The sequence below is a fragment of the Protomyctophum parallelum genome, assembly GCF_964188405.1.
Source record: "Protomyctophum parallelum genome assembly, chromosome: 19".
Taxonomy (NCBI): domain Eukaryota; kingdom Metazoa; phylum Chordata; class Actinopteri; order Myctophiformes; family Myctophidae; genus Protomyctophum; species Protomyctophum parallelum.
In genome coordinates, this window is record NC_139717.1 from 37,060,717 (window position 1) to 37,085,912 (window position 25,196).

The 25,196-nt window shown below is 43.3% G+C and overlaps 1 protein-coding gene across 2 annotated transcripts in view; it reads left to right on the plus strand.

The window, feature by feature from the left end:
• otofa (otoferlin a) overlaps positions 1-25,196 on the plus strand; it is a 113,624-nt gene that overhangs the window by 31,086 nt on the left and 57,342 nt on the right. For both annotated transcript variants that reach the window (XM_083789651.1, XM_083789652.1), the window contains exons 4-5: positions 10,666-10,765; positions 12,804-13,003. In XM_083789651.1, the coding sequence (XP_083645777.1) occupies positions 10,666-10,765; positions 12,804-13,003 (300 nt within the window). The remainder of the gene's footprint in view (positions 1-10,665; positions 10,766-12,803; positions 13,004-25,196) is intronic.

The following is a 25,196-nucleotide window of genomic DNA, read 5'->3' on the forward strand; positions in this document are numbered from 1 at the left end:
TTTGGAAAAAAGTTCTTCCTCCTTATATTATAATAATACCTGATGATCATGTTTTAGGGTGGCACAGCTTATTGTAAATTGTAGTAGGTTTGGGTACCCAGCTACATTGTTAAAAGTTAGGGAGCAAATGGACCCTTAATGTAACTCCTGAGTTCCCCCTATAGGTCCATTTGGTTCCATTGGCCTTGAGAACCACTGCATTACTGTATACAATGCACACACACTCTCAGTGAATCCCATGTTCACTATGTAGTGAACATGGGATTCACTATGAAAAGGTTATCAACAAAGTCTTTACTTTTTGTCACGTGACTACTGAAGTCTCCTTCTTCTTTCTCTTCATCCGTCTAGTTAGTACATTCTGTTCTTTGTGTTCTTGTTCTTCATGTGCTGTATATTTGACACCCTGCTCCCAGAGGCTGATGTTTCCAGATCATAGTCAGGAACTGTCTTCTCTGAAGTAAATCTAATCAGACAGTAGCAGCTGCCTGGTACAGTACATTACAGTATAACCGACTCATTGACTGACCGACTGGTGTGTCCAGACTCCGGACACACACACCACCTACGCAGCCATCAACATCATGACCATGACCTGCGGCTTGCCTGCTTGCGCCCGTGTGTGCATGTGTGTGTGCGTGCGTGCATGTGAGAAACAGTGAGACAGTGAACAGTGAGGCAGTGGAACAATGAGACAGTGAGAAAGAGAGGAAGTTCAGCTCTTAATGTCATCATCTGTCCTGCTGGCATCTTTAATTAAAGAATCCAGATATACCATTTATCCTCATTACAGATTTGTCCTATAGTTGATCAGGGGTCTACACCTTAGGTCCACTTGCTTTTCCCCCCCCTCTACAGTCTACACCAAATAGTGTGCTCACCAAATATTTCGGCAGAGGGCCGTGCATCGTTGTGAGATCTGCTATTTTCACCCTCAGAATAGGGACACGAGGGATTCTTTCAGACCTGGGCCAACTAGTTGTTATGCATTGTATAAGATGGTATGGCTCACAGCCAACATATTTTTACTCATTGGACACAACTGGACAAAATCACAAGACAAAAGACTTCAGACACAGGACCAAGCATTGGGGGGGAAAGTTCTTATGTGTTGTAAGTCTGATGGCATTGGGAGCTACAGTACCTTTAACAACAACTTGCCCACTATTAATGATTCATGTTTTTTTGTTTCTTCTTTTTCCATATTCCAGGCATTAGTTTTGCACAAAAAACATTCCTTGGGCTAAAAATGGTACCTTTAACAACAACTTGGCCACTATTAACGATGTATGTTTTTTTGTTCCCAATTCTTCTTCTTTTTTTCGTCCTAAATGTTGCACATACAGTATTGTCCATCTGGAAGAGGTTTGGCAGAGCAATCGCTTGTGTCTTTATTTTCACTGTGAGAACAATTAAACTCAAGCTGCACGTTTATGTTTTGCTGTTCCCTCACTTGCTGAAAGTGATTGCAAATCCCTAATCTGTAAAATGTGCTCATGATGTTATAATCCGGCTATGGCCAGCAGACTAATGAATTGAGATACAAAGCAAGGCTAAGTCACAAGGTTCCCCTGCCGGTCACAATTATTACATAATCGCCTAATCGCAATAATTTGAGATAATTATTTTACGTTAACGGTGCCGGAGATTAGATGTTAACGGACGGACGGACGGACGGACGGAAGGGGGGGGGACGGGGGGGGGGGGACGGGGACGGGGACGGGGGGCTTTGTTAGGCTTTGTTTTGTGATGTTTTTAGTTCTTCCATTTCCTTTCTCCTTCATATCATCATATTGATCAATCATCATGTTGAAAAAACATTTTCCAAAAATATCATAAATGGCAGATCTACAAGCTACAAACATTATTTATCATATTTGTCATATCATTACCCCGTATAATTCGTTTATTATGAAGCATAGAAACCAAACACAATTTAATCATTAATCACAATTATTTGTGTGACAATTCATATTGTCAACTTAAATTTGGAATTGTGACCGCCCCTGTATGTTCAACAGTATTGTGGGCAAAAGCATGAAGTAAAATAACTGAACCACAGACCTCTCATGACACACTCACGCGTGCGCCGCACACATATACATGCACGCAACGCACACACACAACACACACGCCACGCACGCACGCGTGCACACACGCACACGCACGCACACACGCACATGCATGCACTCGCACACAGATCATTCAGACAGCCACGAGTGGACTGTGTAAATAATTCATTATGAGTCCAATCCTGTTGTTCTCACACCTGCTCCATATGTATACAGGATGCAGCATTACTAGCAGTGTAACTGATAGCTTTCATCACTGCACTGTGACGGGCACCAATACACCCTGGAGAACAATATATCACACCCTAGTCGGACCAGAAGTACTATTGTGCAGTTCATGTTACATCAACACAAAGGCAAAAGCAATTTAGGCCATGTGTGCTAATTAAAACAACATACACATACAGTTAATGCTAATTTAACTTCTAATTTAACACCAATCTATCTATGATAACATCAACTGTTCACTGGAGCAGACAGAGGCTTTGCACTTCCATAAAACATTATGTGAACAGAAGTACCACACAGCTGGGAGATATTAGTTTAGTTCATCCTTGTGCAACATTGGCTCCAGCTGAGCCAAACTAATGAACACTAAAGTCTATGGTTTTGTTAAAGACCAGGGGGGCAGTCAGACAGATATTTTGTGAAGCCTGAAACTCCTGAAAGTTCATATAATGGCCTGTTGTGGCGCTGTCATTGGACCCAGAAAAACCCATAGCAAACAACACCACGCTGTTGCTCCTAGCATAGCTACCGTCCCTATCGCCTGAAGGGATGCAACGCTCTGATTGGTTCAGAAACTTCAGACCGGTGTTTCATGTTGAAACCATAGACTGTAAAAAATATGGACAAAGCGTTCCCCGGGTCTAACATGAACGTAAAATGAAGCCTGAAATCCCTTGCATGTAAATCGCCATCTTTCTAGATCCGTTTTGGACCAGCTGGCCATTGGCTGGCTCCGTTTGGGTCCAGCTGGCCATTGGCTGCCCAGACAACGAGGCGGGACTTCCCCCCTTCTTCTCCGTTGGTTTTTATTTTGACTCGAGTGGGAGGAGAAGACTCTTGAGTGGGAGGGGAATCCCGATCATAGACGGTAACGGTAGCCACGCCCCTCAGAACATACGCGACTTTATGATCATTATTTTAATTAATGGGACCATAATTTTCCAAAAAGAATATTATGACATTAGAAATGAGACTTTAAACTAGTGACTGGAAGAAGAAAGTATCCATGACCATGTTTATTAAGGTAATACAGTCTAGGTGAAGTTGGGCCAAAATACATGGGCCTCTATGGAGCTATGGGGCTTTTTGGGTCCAGTCCAGCGCCACAACAGGCCATTATATGAACTACCGATTTCAAATGCTTCACGAAATATCTGGCTGACTGCCCCCCTGGTTGAAACACCATTTTCATGTTGTTCACCATTTCCGTTTCACTGCGCCTTTAATAAACATGGTCATGAATACTTTCTGCTTCCAGTCACTAGTTTAAAGTCTCATTTCTAATGTCATAATATTCTTTTTGGAAAATTATGGTCCCATTTATAAATAAAATGACCATAAAGTCGCGCATGTTCTGAGGGGCGTGGCTACCGTTACAGTCTATGATCGGGATTCCCCTCCCACTCGAGTCAAAATAAAAACCAACGGAGAAGAAGGGGGGAAGTCCCGCCTCGTGTCTGGGCCAGCCAATGGCCAGCTGGGCCAAAACGGAGCCAGCCAATGGCCAGCTGGGCCCAAACGGATCTAGAAAGATGGCGACTTACAGTGCAGGAATAACAGGCTTAATTTTACGTCCATGTTAGACCCGGGGAACGCTTTATGTTAAAGACCAAGTTGGATTTATTTTGTGTATGTTTGTGCTTTTTACACAAACTGACTGATGTCAGACAGTTCGTCACTGCTGTTTTATCTGACTGACTCACCTCCCGGTGAGGATCGAGCCCCCACCTGGAGGACATAGAGCATTCTACTACATAGAGCATTCTACTACTCACGCCCAACACTCCATGCTGATAGGTTAGGTGCCGCCACAGCCCGTAGGAATACACGCAATGGCAATTATCATCTTCCCCATCAGCTTCCCTTCCCCCGAACACGGGCCAATTGTGTTCTCGTCAAAGCCGACGAGAGTATTAGAGAGACAACAAAGCTAGGGCAAAGAGAGGGGAGACTTCATGCGAGACATGATGGGAGTTGTATTCTAGTCTATGTACTTTTTACCAGACTCTCCACTCCAGACAGCTCTGCCGTAATCAATTCTGAATGATGTTTAATGTAATTCCGTTTACATGCATTAACAGCAATACCTGTTGTTTCACACCAAACAACTGTGCAATAAGATCTCATGTAAGCCTGGAAACATCTAATTAGTTGTGACTGCTGAGGGATTATATGGTTTCCAATGAGGTGATTGAAGCGGCTCTCGAATGCAAGCGTGCTGGGCCCGGGCGCATCAATAATGCTGTGTGTAGCGATATAACTATCATAGCATTATGCGTTTATTGCGTTATGTATTATTGCTACTGGAATGAAGACCATAAACAGTGTGTGCTATAGATTGATGTGCCATGCTGAAATATGCTAAATATTATTGCTTCATTTGATATTTTGCAGCTTGAATATAGTAAGCCTGAGTTTTTTAGGTGTGTATAATTCATGGGTAAAATCTTCCCTCAGATGGAGCTTACACTCACTATCTGCACCCTGCCCAGTTCCTCCCATTGCAGTGCAATTAAAATCCTGTGCAGCCGATTTTCTTTTTCTCTTTATTTTGTAACTGTATGGTTACTGTTTTTCACCGAGGGAGAGCGTTTAGGACGCTAGTCCAGCAGCTGGGTATATGGGTATATCTTCACAGCATCTACTAAAATGATTTAATGGAAAAAAGAAAGCTCAGGCCATTTCTACATTCAAACTTTTCCTGAAAACATATGGTTGTTCTACAGTACGTGTACAGTACGCCCCCATCACAAGCAGACATCTGTGATAGTGTAATTCCCTCTCTGATTTTTTTTAATTGGTTGTTGTTATTTCATGATGTTTTCACTGTTGACTGTACAGTGCACATCAAATGTGAAACACTTCTACTGCTGTCATTGAATCCAGCCATCCTCTGTCATCTGCTTGTGTATCCTTCCTCTCCTCTCCTCTCCTCTCCTCTCCTCTCCTCTCCTCTCCTCTCCTCTCCTCTCCTCTCCTCTCCTCTCCTCTCCTCTCCTCTCCTCTCCTCTCCTCTCCTCTCCTCTCCTCTCCTCTCCTCTCCTCTCCTCTCCTCTCCTCATAGTAATAAACAGAGACAGCACATAAAGTAGCTCTATTGTTAAACTCAGGATAGTAGACCCCCAAAAGACGACTGCTGCTTTTGCTGTGTGTGTGTGTGTGTGTGTGTGTGTGTGTGTGTGTGTGTGTGTGTGTGTGTGTGTGTGTGTGTGTGTGTGTGTGTGTGTGTGTGTGTGTGTGTGTGTGTGTGTGTGTGTGTGTGTGTGTGTGTGTGTGTGTGTGTGTGTGTGTGTGTGATTTCCTACATAGCGGTAATTAATACTTAACACAGTCTTAACCCTCCTGTGTTTGATTCAAAGCAAAACCCTGTACTTTTCTTAAGAACGTCAACCCATTCTCCAACGGCATTACCTACATATTGAAGGCTTTAGTTTAGTGCAAGAAGAAGGTATAGTGCATATACACATCTGTGGCCCAGGTGCAAGACAGACAGAAATATCAAAAAGAAGAATAGATTCTTCACACTGAAAAAGCTCCTCTGAAGTTTTATTGCCCGTCAACGTTTCGATCTTATTCGATCTTCATCAGGACATATTCATACAGTATACAGTATAGTGTGCAACCCTACCCTAATCTGACTAGTTGCCATGGTTTGATGGAAGTATTTGACATTTTTATATACTCTCTAGTCTACATCATGCTTTCACCTTAGTCCAACCTCATTTTCATGCTTTGATTTTCAACCTTTCTAACTTTCAACTTGCCATCTCTATTTTGCGCATGTCATTATAGGAGGACATAAGAACTTTACAATGGATTGTGAGCTTGTGTGACAACCGTTGTATGACAAAGTACTAGAAAATGTGGTATCCTATCCAGCGCAGCGATAGTTCATTGCGACACAGAAGGCAGGAGGCTACTATCTCTTTTCATCAAATTCCCTCCACCTCCCGACCTCCTTCCTGTGGCATTTAGTTCTGTAATGTGTAATCATGTCATTTATAATGGGTTGTACTAACTATGGTATCTATAGTTCTGTAATGGGTGGTTGTGGTTCGGTGATAATGTGATGATTGTTCTATATTTGATGTATCATGTGTATCTACGTGGTATATGGCATACATTGAAAGTTGTGATGTTGTTCATGTAATGTCTTATCTTATGTTCTGCTCTGCTCTGGGGGTTTGTGATATCAGATTCTGTATGTTGCACATGTTATCTGTAATATCACATGAGCAGAGCCACACCGCCAGACTAAATGCAATAGCTTTGCAATCCTGAGCTGTTAAGGAATTGAAGTCAACTTTATGGCCTACAGAGGGAAAATGTAAAGCCTGAAAGTGAGGGCAGTGCTAAATTATGGAGCGGATGAAAGTAAATGGTTTGCAAAAGTCAGATCAATAATGAATGTCAGCCTTTTGAAGTGCTAAAAAGTAAGCCAGAACATGATAGGGCTCATTTGGTTCAATTATTCAGCGTGGCATCACAATGGCAGAAAACAACCGACAAAACGGTTTGCTCCTCCGGATACTGTATTGATAACCAATGTCTGTCGACGGGAAAAGATGGAACATATTTCTGTTTTGGGAGGAGTGGGGGGGGTTGATGTTTCACTGCTGCCTGTAAAAAAGAAAAGAAAAAAAGTTTTACTTTATTTTACATACTGTCAGTGTAGATAGATAGGAAACCAAGGGGAGAGACCATGGGGAGAGATATGTGAGACAAGACGGGGGTCGTATTGGAGCCTCGACCCCCGAGCATAATGTTCTATGCATTAATTGGTACAGTAACTCATCTAAATGGTTTATTTCTTTCCTAGTCTGCCGCATTAAACCATTAAAATGTAAACAGTGGCATACGGTACCTTGCCATTTTCTCCCGTGGGAATATATCATGGGAAAATGAAATATGTAGATGCATTGGAGAAACATCTGTCGCTGCCTAAGAAGGAAACGGCCCGAGGTACTTTCATACCTGGGATTCCAGTCAGGTTGCAACTGCACTCTATTCTATGGGAACGTTCATCATTATCTATAGTTTCCTTTTCAGAACAGACTGAAGCAGCTTCTCTTTCTATTGTCTTCTGCATTCATCAACCTGTTGTGAAACGGAAAGTAGAGACACAGGAAGAAAAAGATAGACAGACTCAGAGGGAGAGACGATGGGGTGAGAAAGGCTTAAGTGAGTTAGTGTGATGAACAGTCCACTTGATCTTTATTGGCACTGATTTAAAGGCCATCTTTGTTTGGCCATAAAGGCTTACATGTGCGTGTGTGTGTGTGTGTGTGTGTGTGTGTGTGTGTGTGTGTGTGTGTATGCGTGTGCGTGCGTGCTTGCGTGCATACGGTATGTGTGGTGTTGACATTCAAGGGGCATGATGGTAGCTCCTCCCTGTCCCTACTCGCCCCTTTCCATAAAACAATAACTACATTAATTAAGCTGTGTGTGTGTGTGTGTGTGTGTGTGTGTGTGTGTGTATGCGTGTGTGCGTGTGTGCGTGTGTGCGTGTGTGTGTGCGTGCGTGTGTGCGTGCGCGCGCGCGCATTCATGATTGTGCAAAGCTTTAAAGCTATCGACCTCCCATCCTGAGTTTGTTTTATGATAGTGCCTTCCTCCCAGTGGACTCATAATAAGCCTATAGTGTGTGCAGGATTCCTCTGTGCACATGTACTGCAATGATATATGTTGTAATTTACATGCCAGGATGCATATGCACCAAGGGTACGCCATAATGTATTTCCGCAAGGGATAATGAAGGCGTTACAGCATCATCAACACCTGTAATATTTGAATCCCTAGCTGTGCCACTGTGTGTGTGTGTGTGTGTGTGTGTGTGTGTGTGTGTGTGTGTGTGTGTGTGTGTGTGTGTGTGTGTGTGTGTGTGTGTGTGTGTGTGTGTGTCTGGGGAGGGTGGTTGGGGGTAGGTGTGTGTGTGTGTGTGTGATTACGTGGGACTGTGCCATATGGCTGTGTCTCAGTGTGGGCTGCAGCGCAGGTTCTTATTGTGTGACAGTCTGGTCACTATGCTGGACGCACGCACATTGTTTGAGGGGGAAACTCTTTAAATTATTCAACAGCTCTAATTGGCTGTTTGAATGGGGTCCGCACAGTATCTGATTTCTGCGCTCTGTTGCTCTGTTATGAAGCATCCTTGGGTGGCACTGTACGGCACAGCGATTATAGGCTTCTTGAAAAATAATCATTTTTTTTAATTACTATTTATTTATTAATCATATTCACATCCGTTTTTGAATAACAGCACTCAAGCACTTCTTTGGAAAGTTTTGTTCTGGCTGGCAAGTTGTTGTTGACTCTACCATAAAGCGAACTCATGGCACGGCACTGGGCTTGGATGTCGCCCGCTAGCTCCCTGTCTGCAACCCTCTGCAACCCTCAGCTTTGAAACTAATTAAAACAATTTCTCCCAAGACAAATTAATTATCTGGACCTTTGGACCGTTGGAAAGCAGTGCAGTACTGGATAAAAAGATCCCTTTAAGTCAGTGTACTATAGGTGTGTTTTATTTCCCATTTGGTAGAAGTTGTTTTTCCCTCAAGCCTGAGATAAGAGCTAATGAGAACTTCTAGGAGATTAGTTTCCTTGGGTGGAATGTGAAGAAGTAGAACGAGTTGTGTAATTGGCTGGATGTCCAGCCAATTAAACCACCCGGACAATTCGGCAATTAACCACTTGAACCCTATAGCATCCCTATTTTGTACGCCAGTAAGACGCCCTAGAGGGCGAGGTCGTGTGCACGCATCCGCCTGCAGGGTGACAGCAGACTGCTGGGTGAGTGCTGTCGGTTTGGCAGATTCATATATGGAGATCTGAGGGTCTCCATGATGTCACGAGATGTCACGAGGCGTGATGGATTGGCAACCATATATGGAGGCGTGACCAACGGACGGACAGGTTTTCATAGTAAACTGCAACCTTCGGTCGCAATATATATATATATTCTGAGGTGAACTGTCTCTGAAAACTGTCGATCTACAGTACAAGCTCACAATGCAAAAGTGTTGTGAGCTTGTAGATCGTTTATTTTCAACTAGTCTTTGGTGTAGAGGACCAAGTACAAACCCACCACGGCCAACTGCTGTACATAATATTGCGACTGAAGGTCTGAGTTAACTATAGAATCAGGCATTTCCCGTCGGTGTGTTGGTCGGGCATGTGACATCACGTGACATCATCAGGGATGGAGATCCCTGATGTCATCAATATTAAGCCCATATATTGAGATCCCTGATGTCATCAATATTGGCCAGCAACTCTACAGCTGACCTCAAACCCTTAGATCTCCATATATGGAGCTGACCTGATCTGACATTCCATGTTGAACCTTCCCCATCCATCCTTTCTCTTCGATGTATCCCTTTTGACTGATATCTGCCCATTTAAACTCTAGACGGGCCCGCCCCAAAGTTATTATAGTGCAGCCGCGCCCGGCAGCCGGCGAAAACTAGAGTTTGAATGTCCGAAAATTAAGATCTTACCCCCCATGCCAAAGCACCAGCACTCACCCAGCAGTCTGCTTTCACCCAGGCGGATACGTTGATCTGACCCCCCATTTCAATGTGCCAGTGCTCACCCAGCAGTCTGCTTTCACCCAGGCGGATGTGTCTTACTGGTACTGAGTAAAGAGGGTTTTAGAGGTTAATGTGCTGAACAGCTGGGTATTACTGTTTTCCCAATTGGGTCATACAGTATACTGTACCAACAACATACACTGAGTCACTGCACATCTTATGGAGGGAAAAGGACAAAGGAAGAAAGGACAATGAGAAGAAAGACTCCCATCAGTGAAACTCACTCGCTTGCGAAATAGGGGCATAAAAACAAGAATTGAGGAGTATACATTTATAATCGGTGGTGTGGGGAGTTGCTACTAAAGTTTGACAGATATATGGCGGCGGTGGCTCAGGGGTAGAGTGCCTGGATGGTAACCGTAAGGTTGCCAGTTCGAACCCGGGCTCCCCCAGAGTTACTGTCGAAGTGTCCTTGAGCAAGACACTGAACCCCTAATTGCTCCCGATGTGCTAGTTGGTGCCTTGCATGGTTTCCGCTGCCATCGGTGTATGAATGTGTGTGTGAATGGGTGAATGTAATGCACAATCTCTGTAAAGCGCCTTGGATAAAGGCGCTATATAAATGCACCATTTACCATTTATATGTCTTGGTTATTACAGAGGAAGAAACAGCTCTAGGTAAATGACAAAAAGAACAAAGGGGAGACTAAAGAGAGAGAAGGGGGGTGGCGGGAGGGAAGAAGGAAAAGAAAAGAACGACGACAACAATAACAACACATTGATCCCATTCATTGATCCCTGTTGTTCTCTGCCTGTCGTTTATCTTCTGTCCTCAGACTGGTGGGGACCTTCCGCATGGTTCTACAGAAGGTGGCTGAGGACGGCCATTTGGACCTTACCGACACACTCATCGATGACAACAACACCTCCATAAAGGTGAGTGCTTTCCTTTCACACTGTGTGTGTGTGTGGCATATGGCTTAATGGGTCCGAGGCAGCGTGGCCATAACGCAGCCTGGACGTCAGACAATGAGGCCTTGAAAGCATGGGGGTCATGGGGTTAAGCACCCCGACACAGACGGATATGTCTCGTCTGTCCATCTTGGGCAGCTATAGGTCCCCAGGGTTTTCAACACCCTGTTTGAAGCAGGAACAGGTCGCTGATGGGAATCATGCATGCTCAGCAAAAGATCATCCCTGGAGAAATAAAGACAATATGATGAGGACAAATGGCACCACACAATTCAAGTGTCTGCATGATAAATGATGCACTAGTCCGAGTGCCAATACAAGCGGTTGGAAAGCGCTGCTGCCGGGCAGAATCCTTGTATCTCCATATTTCATGTCTTTTCGTAAATTAACACCCTACTTTAATATACAAGAGTGCAGCGATGCGCTGTGTTGTGAGCTTGTAGATCGTCTATTTTCACAATTTTAAAATGTTTTTAAAATAATAATAAAAAAGGACTGGTTTTGGACATACAAGGATTCCAATGGACAGCACCGAAATGCAACTATACCAAAGAGAGAGAGTGAGTATCATCTGTGTAGAGTTATATGTGCCAAGGGGATGTGGAATGGTGCTGGGATCTGCTGACTGGATGCTCAGATGATCATACACACAGTGATCAAACACAGTGCAGGGGACCCTGAGGCAAACACACACACACACACACACACGCACGTACACACGCCGCACGCATGCACACACTAATGAGAAGGTCTTCACACATAGGCTCTGACCTCATAAATGTTTCAGACAGACACACACACACACACACACACACACACACACACACACACACACACACACACACACACACACACACACACACACACACACACACACACAAACACACACACGCACACACAAAGGCACACAGTTCCCATCCAACACACAATGTATTATTCTATACATGTCCCCTAGCACTGGCAGTTGACTGGAGCAACTGGAGCCCAATTCCAGCTGAATTGCAACCCACTTCTACGACTGTGCACTGGTGTGGTTGCTATAGTAACCCATCTGGGAGTGTACAGTCCGATTTTGAGGAGCTTGTAGGGAATAGAGAGAAGAGAGAGAAAGGGAAAGAGGTTCCTGTGTAGGCTATATTCTTTTCCTGTTCATCTGTCATTGTCAGAAGAATAAATTGGCTACTTCGTAATAAAGATCCGTTCATTGTTTGTTGGATTTTATATGTCCCACAACTAGTCCCCTGAAGACGCCAAAGACAAACAGTGGTGTCACCCATCTTTGCCGCTCGGTTAAAAAAACAAGGCAGTTACTGTCAAACTGAATTCCCCGTGCAAACGCAAGCGCCTCAACCTGATGGATAACGCTGTCAACTGTAAACCTGTAACAACCAGTGCATTTGCTGTAAACCTGCCGTGAAACTAACCCTGGGAGTGACTGTTCCGTGATTTTGTTGGCTCAGCAGGCTGCTGGTTTGATTCGGGTTGTAAATATTCTGTCACGGTGCCACAGGCAGTGTGGAGTTACTCGTGTTGATGCCCCCAGCCAGGAACGCAGAGGGGCTGGAGTTGGTGGGGGGGTAAATAATCCCCATTAGCAAACACCATGTGTTTGCTAATGGGGAAGGTGAAACAACTCCTAAATGACTTAATACTTAATAACTATATCAATAAGTTATTGTTTAATCACTAGAAGTTTACTCCATTATGTCTGTTTTAGAGGTGCGTGAAAATACAGCAGAAGAAGAACACGTGATTAACGGACAGAAAAGCTTACAGGACTTTAAAACACATTGCAGGTTGATTACAATGACATTTCCCCGGATAAATCATTTTCAGTACAGTACATCGTTGTGCAACAAGTATAAAATGGGTCTCAATCGATAAAAATAAAAACAAAACGCTTCTCGATTATTCGGTTAATCAAAAAACGTTAGCAATAGATTAAAATCGCTACTTATATACTCGATAGTTGCAAGGCCTAAAAATATCTCCCCATCTCCAGACCAGCGTTTCCATTGAGATCAAGTACCAGACCATGGACGGCACGGGAGGGATGTGGAGCGACGGCGAGTTCTTGGAGGTGCAGGATGACCGCGATGGGACCTTCACCTTCGAGACGGACAGTCTGCTGTCGGGGCAGAGCCACGGGTCGGGGATGTCCCCGGGACGGTCACTCCAGGGAACCATACCCACCTTCAAGAAGTGAGTGATTCCTCCTGATTGTTCGACTGCCACATCACTTTACTGTAAAAGGGACCACAATAGATGACCACCACAATAGATGAAGACAATAGTCTTCATCTCAGATTTGTCTTAGATGTTTACCTTTTCAATGAATAATTTATTCAATTTTGGCTGACCATCATTGTTTGGTTAATACATTAATAATATTTGAAAATCAGTCTTTTCTCCAGGGACTATTATTTTCTGCAGGCTTTTTCAAATCGAGTCACTCTTTAAAATGCAGTAGAATACAATCATACTGTAGGATAATCTTGATAACAAAATAACCACCAACTGTTTGTGTTGGATCTCTTTTCTCAGCAAGCAAGCAAGCACATTTCTAGTTTCTTCCAATTGACATCATCATCACACAGGCACAGACAAACACACAGGCACACAGATACAATTACACTGCACATTCTGTTTATTTGTGATTATAATGACCAAGTGAACATAACACTATACAATACAGTATGTCTGTACTCTTTTCTATATGTACAGCTGCATGAAACAACTTCCCCTAGCACTGAGGCTGTCCTCTGTGTGCTTAAAGTTAACATTAGGTCCTCCTCTGTGGTCACTTTCGTGTGATTTCTGCCGAATAATGTGTGGGTGGTATTGATTTCCATTCAGTTTGGCTGCCCAGCTATAGCGCCTCAAATCCATCATCATAATGCGTGTACCGTGTATGTATTCAAGCATGTATACCTCCAAGTGCGTAGGGGTGTGTGTGTGTGTGTGTGTGTGTGTGTGTGTGTGTGTGTGTGTGTGTGTGTGTGTGTGTGTGTGTGTGTGTGTGTGTGTGTGTGTGTGTGTGTGTGTGTGTGTGTGTGTGTGTGTGTGTGTGTGTATATGTGTGCAGCAGGCGTGCGCAAGTGTTTAATACAGACAAACTCAGTGTGCTGCAGCCTTCATTTAAACAGGATATGGATAATGAGAGTTCCACAAGCCTGGGGAAGACAGCTAAAGTTGGTTAAGTTTGAAAACATCCTACGGGTTGGGTTACGCAATGAAGTATCTAGGCTCGACAACCACTGACAGTGGAGACAGCTTTTCCCTGGTGAGAGTCAGAGTAGAGAGCACTAACAGTGAGTGAGATGAAGTTGGACAGCAAACTGTAATCGAGCACAAATACAAGTTTGGATATGACAAATATACTCAACATTATTATACTTCAACCCCTGCATCCAAATTCCACACGCACGCACACACTGTTTCAGGCCACAGACACACATAAGCAATTCTCTCACCTGCTCACATGTATATAATTCACCCTGCCGCCGATAGCCTATGTCAGCTTAATCACTGTGGAAAATAGGAGCTGCCTGTCAGAGCTCCAAAGTGACACTTGGTGCCTCATGGTGTGGGAGGAAAGTCTATAGAATGCTGATGTCAGTGATGTGAAGCTAGCGTGAATGCGACGCTGCAGAAAGCACCTCCATCCCATGCTGACAGATCCCCTCGTGCCTCAACCCCGATTAATCATCACACCTGCTATAGGCAGATAACTATAACCTCACAGGAACTCTTTAATGGTCTTGCCAAGCCCCCCCACACACAACTTTAATGCCCTGTTTAAGATGTTTTCAGACTAATCTTTCTTTGGTTAAGCGGTTTTCAGACAGCTCTTTGGCTGTGTCTTGACCTCCGGTGCGGTTGAGGAGTGGAGCCCATTATATCGAGCTTGGTTTTTTCGCTGTAGACAAGGCGTGAAGGGACAGCCGTCGCATCTTGTTAGGGAGGACATGGAGAAAGAGGAAGGGTGTAAAAATGGACCATTTTGGGTTAGAGTTAAATTAACGCTGTGGATTTGATAGTGTACCCTCTTGTGTTGTGGATTGCTGGTGGTTTTCTGTGTTTTTCATTGCACCATCCCTTTGAACAGGATCCACAGCTCACAAACAAGTTCACTCCTGAATCATTTAATCATGTTCGGTTCTATTCCTACCACTCTTGCACTCGTGTCGGCATTTCTTTTTTCTTTTCTTTTTTAATAATATTTGTTTTATTTGGAAAGAGCAGTACATTACAGATAGCATTTTCACATATGACACATGAGCAATTCCCAAGATTTTTTTTTCCACCCCTCTTCCCTCCCTCATCCCCCCTCCATGTGGCTCCAACTCCCATGTCTCGGTATAGTCCTTTTTCATATGACATCAAGTCCACACTTAAACAGGGACGAACAGGGCAATATCACTTCGGATTGTACATTTCAGGAGGACAAAAAGAAAAGAGTGGGCAGAAAAAGACAGACAAAAAAGACAACAACAACAACAACAAAAATGAAAGCATATACACTATTGCTGAGGGGGACAAAAACAATACAGCTTTGGTCTTCGACCATGAGAGAAGGAAAGGTGTCTTAAACATTTTCTACAATCGTAAAGCAGGCAATGGACCAGTGAGATCACACGAAGTCCGCTCTCAGAGGGGCAATGTGCACTATCCAGTTGTTCCAAATTTGGTAGAAATTGTCTAATCTAGTTCTTAACATGTATGTTAATTTTTACATTTTGAAAATATCCAGGACTATTCCATGCCAATCGTCCATTGTGGGTGTGATTGGGGATATAGCCATCTTCTTGTTATTGACTTTTTGCTGGCTGCCAAGAGCACCTGCAGTAGCTTTGTGTATCTCGACTGGTTAAGACATTCAATGTGGCCCAGGTACAAGGTTGTGAAGTTAAAAGGTATTGGAGTATTAAATACTGAGCACAGTGATTTGTGAATATTGTTCCAAAACACCCCCAACTTGGGGCACCCCCAGAAAATGTGGAAGTGGTTGGCTTTCTTTGCCCCACACTGCCTCCAGCACGGCCTATCATCCCCTTTGTATTTTTCCTGATACAGGGTCTTAAAATATCTAATAATATTTGTCCAACAGTGCTCTCTCCAGTCCATAGAACAAGTTGAGGTAGACTGGAACTCCCAGATCCCTTCCCACACTTCCTCCGAGAGTTCAATTCCCGCATCCCTCTCCCATCTCTCTTTGATGTACAACGTGCTTTCATTTTTAGCGTCTGAAATGACGCCATACAACTCAGAGATGGATTTACTTGGCTCCACTGTGAGAGCTGACTTCAATATGGAAAAGAACTCTGATTCAACTGCAGAAAACTCTTTGAGTTTACATTCTTGATTGATATAGTGCCGCACCTGGAGATATCTGTAAAAGTCAGCCTGTTCCAAACCATGTTTGACTTGTATTGATCTGAAACTATCGACTTCACTTCTTTGTATAAATGACATATAAGTTGTGACACCTTTCTCTATCCATGACTTAAATCTAATGTCACCTCTATTTGGGGCAAAATCTGTATCGAAGGCACACCATCTGAAAAGTTTCAACATTTTTTTTAAACCACATGATCTCACAACCTTTTGCCACACAGTTAACGTATGGTTTATCCATGGATTATTGATCCTCTCTAATCGGTCCGCCAAACCCTTGTCACCTATTACAGCCTGCAGAGGGAAGTCAGCAACGAGACCAAGCTCCAACTCCTTCCATCTCGCTTTATACCCCCTGTTACTCCAGCATAGCAGAGGAGTTCTCTGCGCTGCGTAATAGTAGTTTCGGCATTTCATTTTTCACAGCAACAAAATTGTCTGTCCCTCTTAGGCGTGAGTGAGACATGAGTTATGATAATCTGGCAAAATCCATGGCGATATAATACCTCGTTTCCTTCTCGAGAGGGAGATGACAATACAGTATATCTTCATCTGAATCAGAGCTGTGAGCTGTTACGCAGCATACCCTGTTCAGTACGTGAGTAGCAGCATGTTTGACTGATCAGAAGCTAATCATGTTTAATGAGTTTATGTATTGTATAGCTGTGTGTCCGTGCGTGCGTGTGTGCGTGCGTGTGTGCGTGCAAGCGTGCGTGCGTGCGTGTGTGTGTGTGTGTGTGTGTGTGTGTGTGTGTGTGTGTGTGTGTGCGTGGGACCTACTGACTGACGGAGCAGGAGGCGCGTTAGCTTTCTAACCTTCGTAAAGCACTGGCAGATGGACACGTGCGCAAATTAACTCAATTCATTTATTCTGCTATGTCAAACCAGCCATTGCTGCTTCTTGAAATGAGAAGAATTGTGTGCAGTGCATGCATATCATGCATGCATGGGCACATTTGGATTCAGACAAAGCTGTCTGCTATACTGTTACATCAGCTACTGTATGATGACATACTGTAAAGGTCTGCAATGGCAGAGTAGACCTTAATTAGTTACTCGTGAGTGTACGTCGCGCAACTGGACGTTGCAGAAAATAGCTAATCTACGAGCTCGCAGCGCGTCACACTGCAGCGCATAATGTTGTAGCTCTGCTATTTTTGACACCCGCGAGCAACTAAGTATAACTGGCTTAATGCATGTCTTTGTGTTTGTATCTGTGTATTTGATGTATGCCTGGGGAGGCACTCAGCCTCAATGTACCAAGACTGGACCTCACGTACGCGTGCATGTACATTGGTGCACACACCATTTGTGTGCTCATCTGTATCCATCAGTTACTATAATAAGCCACATAACACAAAAGGGCTTCTCAAGACAACCCCCCTGATACGTACCTGTCTCCTTCCACCCTCTTCTCTCCTCATCTCTGTGTGCACGACACCTCTTCAGGGGTAGGGGGTACAGGATGATTTATAACGGGTCCCTGAAAGCATTCTGCTGCAAGGTTCCAGCGCGGTTTTGTTATCATTATTCAATAAATCACCTCTCACAATGTTTTTATTTTATCTGCCAGTGGAGCAAATCCAGTGAGAACTGCCTCCAATTGAACACACTTTATGACACTTTCAGAGTGAAACTAGAAAAAGGTCTCCACCAGGAGGATAGGAGTGTGTGTGATGTTTGGCACAATGTTTAGGAGTAATATAGGAAATGCAGAGCCAGATCGCTCATAGCATCTCTGAGGATAGAATTCTGGATGAGCAGGACATTTTTTTTTTTTTTTTTTAAGATATTTTTTTTGCGGCTTACGCCTTTTATTGATTTTTGAAGGGACAGACAGTAGGCTGACAGGAAACGGGAGAGAGATGGGGGGATGACATGCAGTAAAGGCCGTGTCGGGTCCGGGAGTCGAACCCGCGGCACACTGCGACTGGATTACCAGTCCGGTGCCCAGACCGTTACGCTACGGCCTGGGCCGAGCAGGACATTTTGTACAAAATGGGCCACTCCTGAAAACTTTGGAAGGCAATCCAACAGGCTCGTCTTGATCACATGACTACAGAGATCATGTGTACCGATTTGCGTGAGATTTGGATGAAATCTCTGTGACTAACAAACAATATGTTTTGCAGAAATCGGCCTCATGGTGGCGCTATAACTGGCAGATGTGGAGGGTTGCAGGGAAAATGTTTTTCCATGGCCTCTAGGGAGTGCGCATACATAAGTTGTTTACAGATCGATGCAGTTATAGGTTAAATAGCGCCACCTTAAGGCTGATTTGGAAAATAAATAGTGGCGTGTTGTCTTCGGCCTAGTGGAAATGTGCATGTATAATTTCACGGAAATTGCACACTGTTAGTGATTTGTGGCATTTTGTTCAAAACCGACCAATCATGTGAGCTTTGGAAGCCAATCTTAGCCAATCAGGATGGAAGATGGGAAATGGTGCAGATCCGTGTTGATCACATGACTATAGACACAGTGTATAACGAACTGTGTGATGTATGGGTAAAATGTGTTCAGTACTCTACAGAAATGTGTTTTGCCTAAATCGGCCTCATGGTGTGTGTGCAAAGTTTGGCATGGATCGGCCCAACGGTGCCGGAGATTAGCTGGTAATGGACGGATGGAAGGACGGATGGACGGACACACACACACACACACACACACACACACACACACACACACACACACACACACACACACACACACACGGACGGAGTGCAAAACATACTCTCTCCCCATGCCTTCGGCCTGGTGGAGACAATGAACAGATCAGCAGGCTGTGTACAGTTAGTACTGTATTATATGCTCATACTCTCAACGGTAGTCCTTTGAAAGGGGAAAAAAGGTCTTTGTCCCTCATGGGAACTATACATGAATTATAGCAGTTAACTGATGCATATTCAATTCATGTACTATTGTGTTTATCATCACCGTTTTCAATATGCATGAATGCTATTGTACATTCACTCTCAAAGCTCATGGCAACAACGCTTCTGTTCTGTGCTGTGAAGGCTGCACTAGCACATGATTCATTTTAATTGGCAAAATATTTCATCTTTCATGCCCCCATGTTCCTTTTATTTATACAACACCTGGAGTCTTTCTATCTACTGTATATATACAGTGTATTATCGCTGTCGGGTGTAGACCTCGTATGTCCAAAAAAAACATACTTTTCAGGAAATGGAACGATAATGTTCAGAAATAGTGAAAATAGCTGATCTACAAGCTCACAACACGCCGCGATGCAATGAGTTGTGAGCTTGTAGATTGGCTATTTTCACTACTTTTGCTTGACACTCTAGTATGACGAAGTAGGGCATTAATTAAGTGACGGGGAAACAAAAACTTGAAATATGGAGAAGATACAAGGTTTCTGCACGACAGCCAAGATTTCTATTTTGGCAATCAAAGTTTGTGCAAAAATGTCAGTCTTCGTCAGCCGTCAAATGAATCAAACCACGATGGGAAGAAAGTAGTGGAGCTACAGTGTGTAGCTTCAGCGGTCACATAATATCTAGTGTTGTATACGTTTTCATATTTGCCTCTGGTGAGAGAACAAGTAGGTCAACCTGGCAGCTTATACTGAAATCCTGACAGTCCTTGTTTCTCTTGGTGTTGCTGCGTTCCATGCAAATGCAACAAGGGTCTACTCTGGCTTTCACCACTCCTGCATTGTGATTTGCTGTAGCTGGAACCGGCGGTGCATTTCCTCACCGTTTGAGCAAGTACAGTATGTACAGTACAACATGAAACTGTTTAGATATTGTTTTGTGTTCCAAGCCATGCCATGCAGGGTACAGACAACGGGTATGTAGTCCTGCCTGCTGGTGTTAATCTTTGTATCTGGAATACAGATACCAGCTCGGAGCGTCGGATGTATATGCAGAACTGTACCAAGCCAATTCAGGCAGTGAATGATATTCACTGCATGATATTCAACTCAATTACATTCTTAAACAATGTGATGCTTCTACTGTCTGACAAGTCCCTAATTAGACTAAAACAAACAGAGAATATGAAAACACTATTCAATGCTACTCTCCTTCCTCTGTTATCACTGTACGGCACTAAATATCTACTGAAGCCCTCGCACACTGAGAGCTCCAGCCTCCAATGCGACAGATGTTTTATTGCACCAAAGAAAGCTGTGACGTTTCGAGCTAAACGCTCTTCCTCAGACACTGTATGGTGTATGGCTGTATGCACTGCTCTACTGTACACATGCTAATTGCAGCATTTAAGGTACACTGGTGGCCCAGTCCTTTCATTAGAGTGGGTGAGACGTCAACAGGGATTCTTTCTCTTTGAAAACCCCTTTGATACTGTCGGAGCGAGGCTGTATAGCTAGAGATTTTATTAACATTTTTATGTATATTCTTTGATGCAACCACAGAATAAATTACTGTACAGGTACATATACTCTTCAGAGTGAGGTTAAAGTTTCAAGAAGGCCATGGCCTCAATTAATGAAAACTTAACTTTATTTTGAATCCAACACTCTGCTGCTCCCAGCTACACATATTTTGGAAATTCTTTCATGTTTTTTTGTATAATACTAGAGGCCATAGAGGCATAGAGTCTCAAAGGATTGTTTTTGTTCGGGCGTTAAATATTCATAAGCGAGTAAATTGAATATTTCAATGCCACAGGCAAAAATCACTACCTGCTGAGTCAGTCAGCCACCGGTTACATAAAACGGATGCGCAAAGCACCAGTTTTAATAATTTCCAAAAGCCAAAATATTACTGCCATTTTGTCTTTCGTACAGATTGTTGAAAATGGTTAAATTAAGAGAGAGTATTCCTGTGTATACTTTCTATTTTACACAGTTGAGTCACTTAGAAATGCTGGTCTTGCAAAGCTACTGTACATTGAAGTCCAAATTAGCTGCTGGAGAGTATTCTGCAGAACACCCAATACAGTACGAGTTCAGGCAACGCAACGGAAAGTTTGTTTTCACCTTGAGCTCCGTGACAGTCAGAATGCAGTACTGGAGTCGGTCCAAACTACTGTCTCAAACTATCAAGTGTGTGCGCGTGTGCCTGCGTGCGTGCATGTGTGTGTGTGTGTGTGTGTGTGTGCAGCAGGCGTGCGCAAGTGTTTAATACAGACAAACTCAGTGTGCTGCAGCCTTCATTTAAACAGGATATGGATATGAGAGTTCCACAAGCCTGGGGAAGACAGTAAAGTTGGTTAAGTTTTAAAACATCTTACGGGTTGGGTTACGCAATGAAGTATCTAGTATTGTGTGTGTGTGTGTGTGTGTGTGTGTGTGTGTGTTTAAACAGAAAACCCACAAAGTCTTTAATTAAATGTCAAATTGCTGAAAATTGCATATTTTTTTCTTTTCACCCTGTTTCGCTCCTGCCTTGGTCTTGGAGGATTAACTGTGGAGGAGTGGATAGAACAAACTGTCTCAGAGAAAATGTCCTTCAAAGTATGACATGCAGAGAGATTGGTGATCGTGGGGGTGGTATATAAACAAACACTGCTGAGGGCTACTGTGTCGTTTTTGTGAGATTTCTATGCCAGTGTTATAGCAACAGCAAATGATGCCAGTTGCACAATGAGACAGATGAACTTACTTATCAAGAACTTATGGTAGATATTATTGGAACATCCATTTTTATAAAAGCCCACGTCTGCTTCGCCCGCTCTGGCCAAACAACACCTCTTAGCTGTAATAGAATGACAATACACCATGGCCTGTCGTGAGTTATTGCTTAAATTCATATGCCAAGTTCTTGAGACTGCAGTTTATGCACTCCCACACTGCCTCATCCTGACACGCTGATGCGCATTTTGAAAATGAATGAATACCGTGTGAAAATGTTCATGCAGCATCTGAGCCTCCGTCCTCGAGAAAGGGGTGGAATACAGACTTTGAAAATATAGCCTTGAGAATAATTCATTATTACCGCTGGAATATACCACACACACACGCGCGAGCGCACACACACACACACACACACACACACGCACGCACGCACGCGCGAGCGCACACACACACACACACACACACACACATGTTTGTACTGTTTTAGGGCATACGCCGCATACACTTTTCCTATGTTCATTTCAGTTTAAATAAAAAGGAGAACCAGACTGGATATTTGATGCTGTTCTGTTAATTCTATATGACACATTCAGTATATTATAAGATTTTGTATAACATGCCCTCTTCCATTGGCTCAGAGTTTCCATGTTACATTTCGCAGTTCCGAAAAGCCCACCGGAAGTTACACACTACACACACACCCATTAGAAGAAGAACAAGACGAACACTACACACACACACACGCATGTGCGCACACGCTGCAACAACGCGCTGCAACCTCCTTTAGAGCTCTATGGCTGCAACACAACAGCTGCTTACAACGCAGTATCACTGTGTGTGTGTGTGTGTTCAGTTCAGTTCAGTTCAGTTCAGTTTTATTTTGGTCAAAAAGCAAAGACATTACATTACATGTATTATTATTTTTTATTTATTTTTAGACCAAAAGGGTTTAGGCTGAAGCCAATGGCTTATCGTGCCTATCCGGGGGGGGGGGGGACATAAAACAGACAGAGAAAAAAACAGAAGAGAGAGAAAACAAAAAAACAAAAACATGAAATGTTTTGTGTGTGTGTGTGCGGTGGGGGGGATTTTGTATCACGATAAGTCAGCGAGTGTTTTTGTGTGCGTGTGCGTGCATGCGTGCGTGCGCGCAGTACACATACCATTTACCCATTGTGTGCGTGTGTCTACGATGTGTAGCCATCCGTTACATGTGACGGCCACAACACTGGGTTTAAAAACACAGCTGAAATGGCCAGCCACACACACACACACACACACACACACACACACACACACACACACACACACACACACACACACACACACACACACACACACACACACACACACACGCCACAAAACGCGCAGTCGCCTGTCAAGTTCTTCTGCTAATTATTTTTTTCCCAGTCCCACCACGGACTCACGCTCGTGTGCGTGTGCAGTTTGATTTCAGCATCACTAATGTCGTGTAAATTCAACAAGTACACTCATCTAAACTGGACTAAAATAGACAAAGTAACGAAGAGTATAGACGGTAAACTCTTAGACGGTCGGATGAGGAAAATCACGCAGGCAGAGAGATGAGCTGAATATCCATCGATGTATTTATTTGCAGTAAGTCAGACAAAGACAGAGGGCTTCCCGCGGCCCTTGAGTTGAGCCGCGGAGCCCAGGGCACATGACCGTACGGTCACACTGCCCCCAACAAGACTAACTCAACATTGTATTTACAGACATATATATAGTTTACATCAAACAGTTGAGTTCTGGGAGGGGTTGGGATTTAACATAAAGATCAACAACGTGCATAGGAATAGCAGATGGCTGCTACGTGTGTTTTGATTCACACCTGAGAGAAGCTTCAAAGGAGTAATGAACAATGCAGAGTACTTGACTGAGTGATTGCTTTCAAACTTGCAGACAGACAGACTAGACAATCAACTTAGAGTTGATTATAGCATGCTATAGTACAGAATTATCGAGTCCAGATACGACATTCCCCCCTTGACCATTACCATGATGATGGTCACATAAAAATATGGAACAATAATTCTATTACACCCCCCTTGACCCAATCACATGTACTATACTAAACATTAGGAAAGAAACAACAGAACGTTCCACTTTAAAAGTTCCCAAAAAATAATTCCAGGCATCATGCATATATGAAAATTGACATTTGCACTTCACAATTAACTGACATTTAAACACACTACAACTTTGTCCTACCCCTGTGTTTCAGTTTTTAACTCTCATGGATTAGCACTTACTCTGTACGCCGCGAAACCAGACAAAATCCCACAGCACACAGTGCAATAAATTCTCTAATCCATGTGCCAAACAACCCACATTATAACTTCACCACCCCAAACAGGACAGCCCGTCTAAAAGCTACAATTAACAGGCTCCTTGCAATTCACAGAAACACACAAGTTTTTTACAGACGCGCTTACTAATCCATTTATACTTTGAAACTATTTTCCTTCAGAAGTTTGATCCGGACAACAGCACGCTGCAACTTCACTATTCCAGTACCACCTTTAAGGCCTGGTAAATGACGAATCGACCTACGCTGCTACCGTTTCCTCACTCACTCCCAAAGTTCCAAGTTATCTCGATATTAACAGCAAAACCTTGCACGTCGCGGCACCTAACTGCCTTTTTTTTAGTTGACTTATTATTCGCACACTAAATTTCATACGAGAAAATAATAATTAGCTCTATTAATACCAAGACGAATTACGTACTGACGCGTATTGATAGGGCCACTATCGTCCGTCTGACACAGCCACATACAATTGTTTCAATCGAGCTAAACATTATTTAATCATTTCCAAGACCCATAGGCTCTTTAATCAACTTTTTAACTAATTTAAACTTCGACAAAACACATATCAACACATGCCTACATTATATGTTGAATAAACTTACATTACACAAACGTTTTGAATACAGATAGATTGTTGAAACTCTTCCATCTGTTATAAATGAACTATTCTAGTGTCCTCTTCCATTGTCTCTTAACTCGTTTAATATCTATTATTCGTTTGAGAAAAAGTCAATCTACCGTAAAAACACAGTCACTGCTTCAAGATGAAGCGATAAACCAATATCAATGCTACTCTTTCACCAAAATTACTTTTAGCCCCATACTAGGCCTACAGACCGAGTAAGGTTAATAGATTTAACTATTCTGACCACCATTTTCGCTCTGGTTACTTTAGCCCACAATTCGACACAGTACTTATTCATACTGTATTTTAAATCTTTCTCAAATATAATTCCCCTTTCTAAACATGTGACGTACCTGAAGGCATTCGTGGTCAAACTGAGAACTGCATCATGTTATGAAGAAACCTTGTTGCAATGTTTTGTCCGCGCACTGCCACTCACGTGTCCATTGTCCTTCGTCCCATCCAACACACAGTC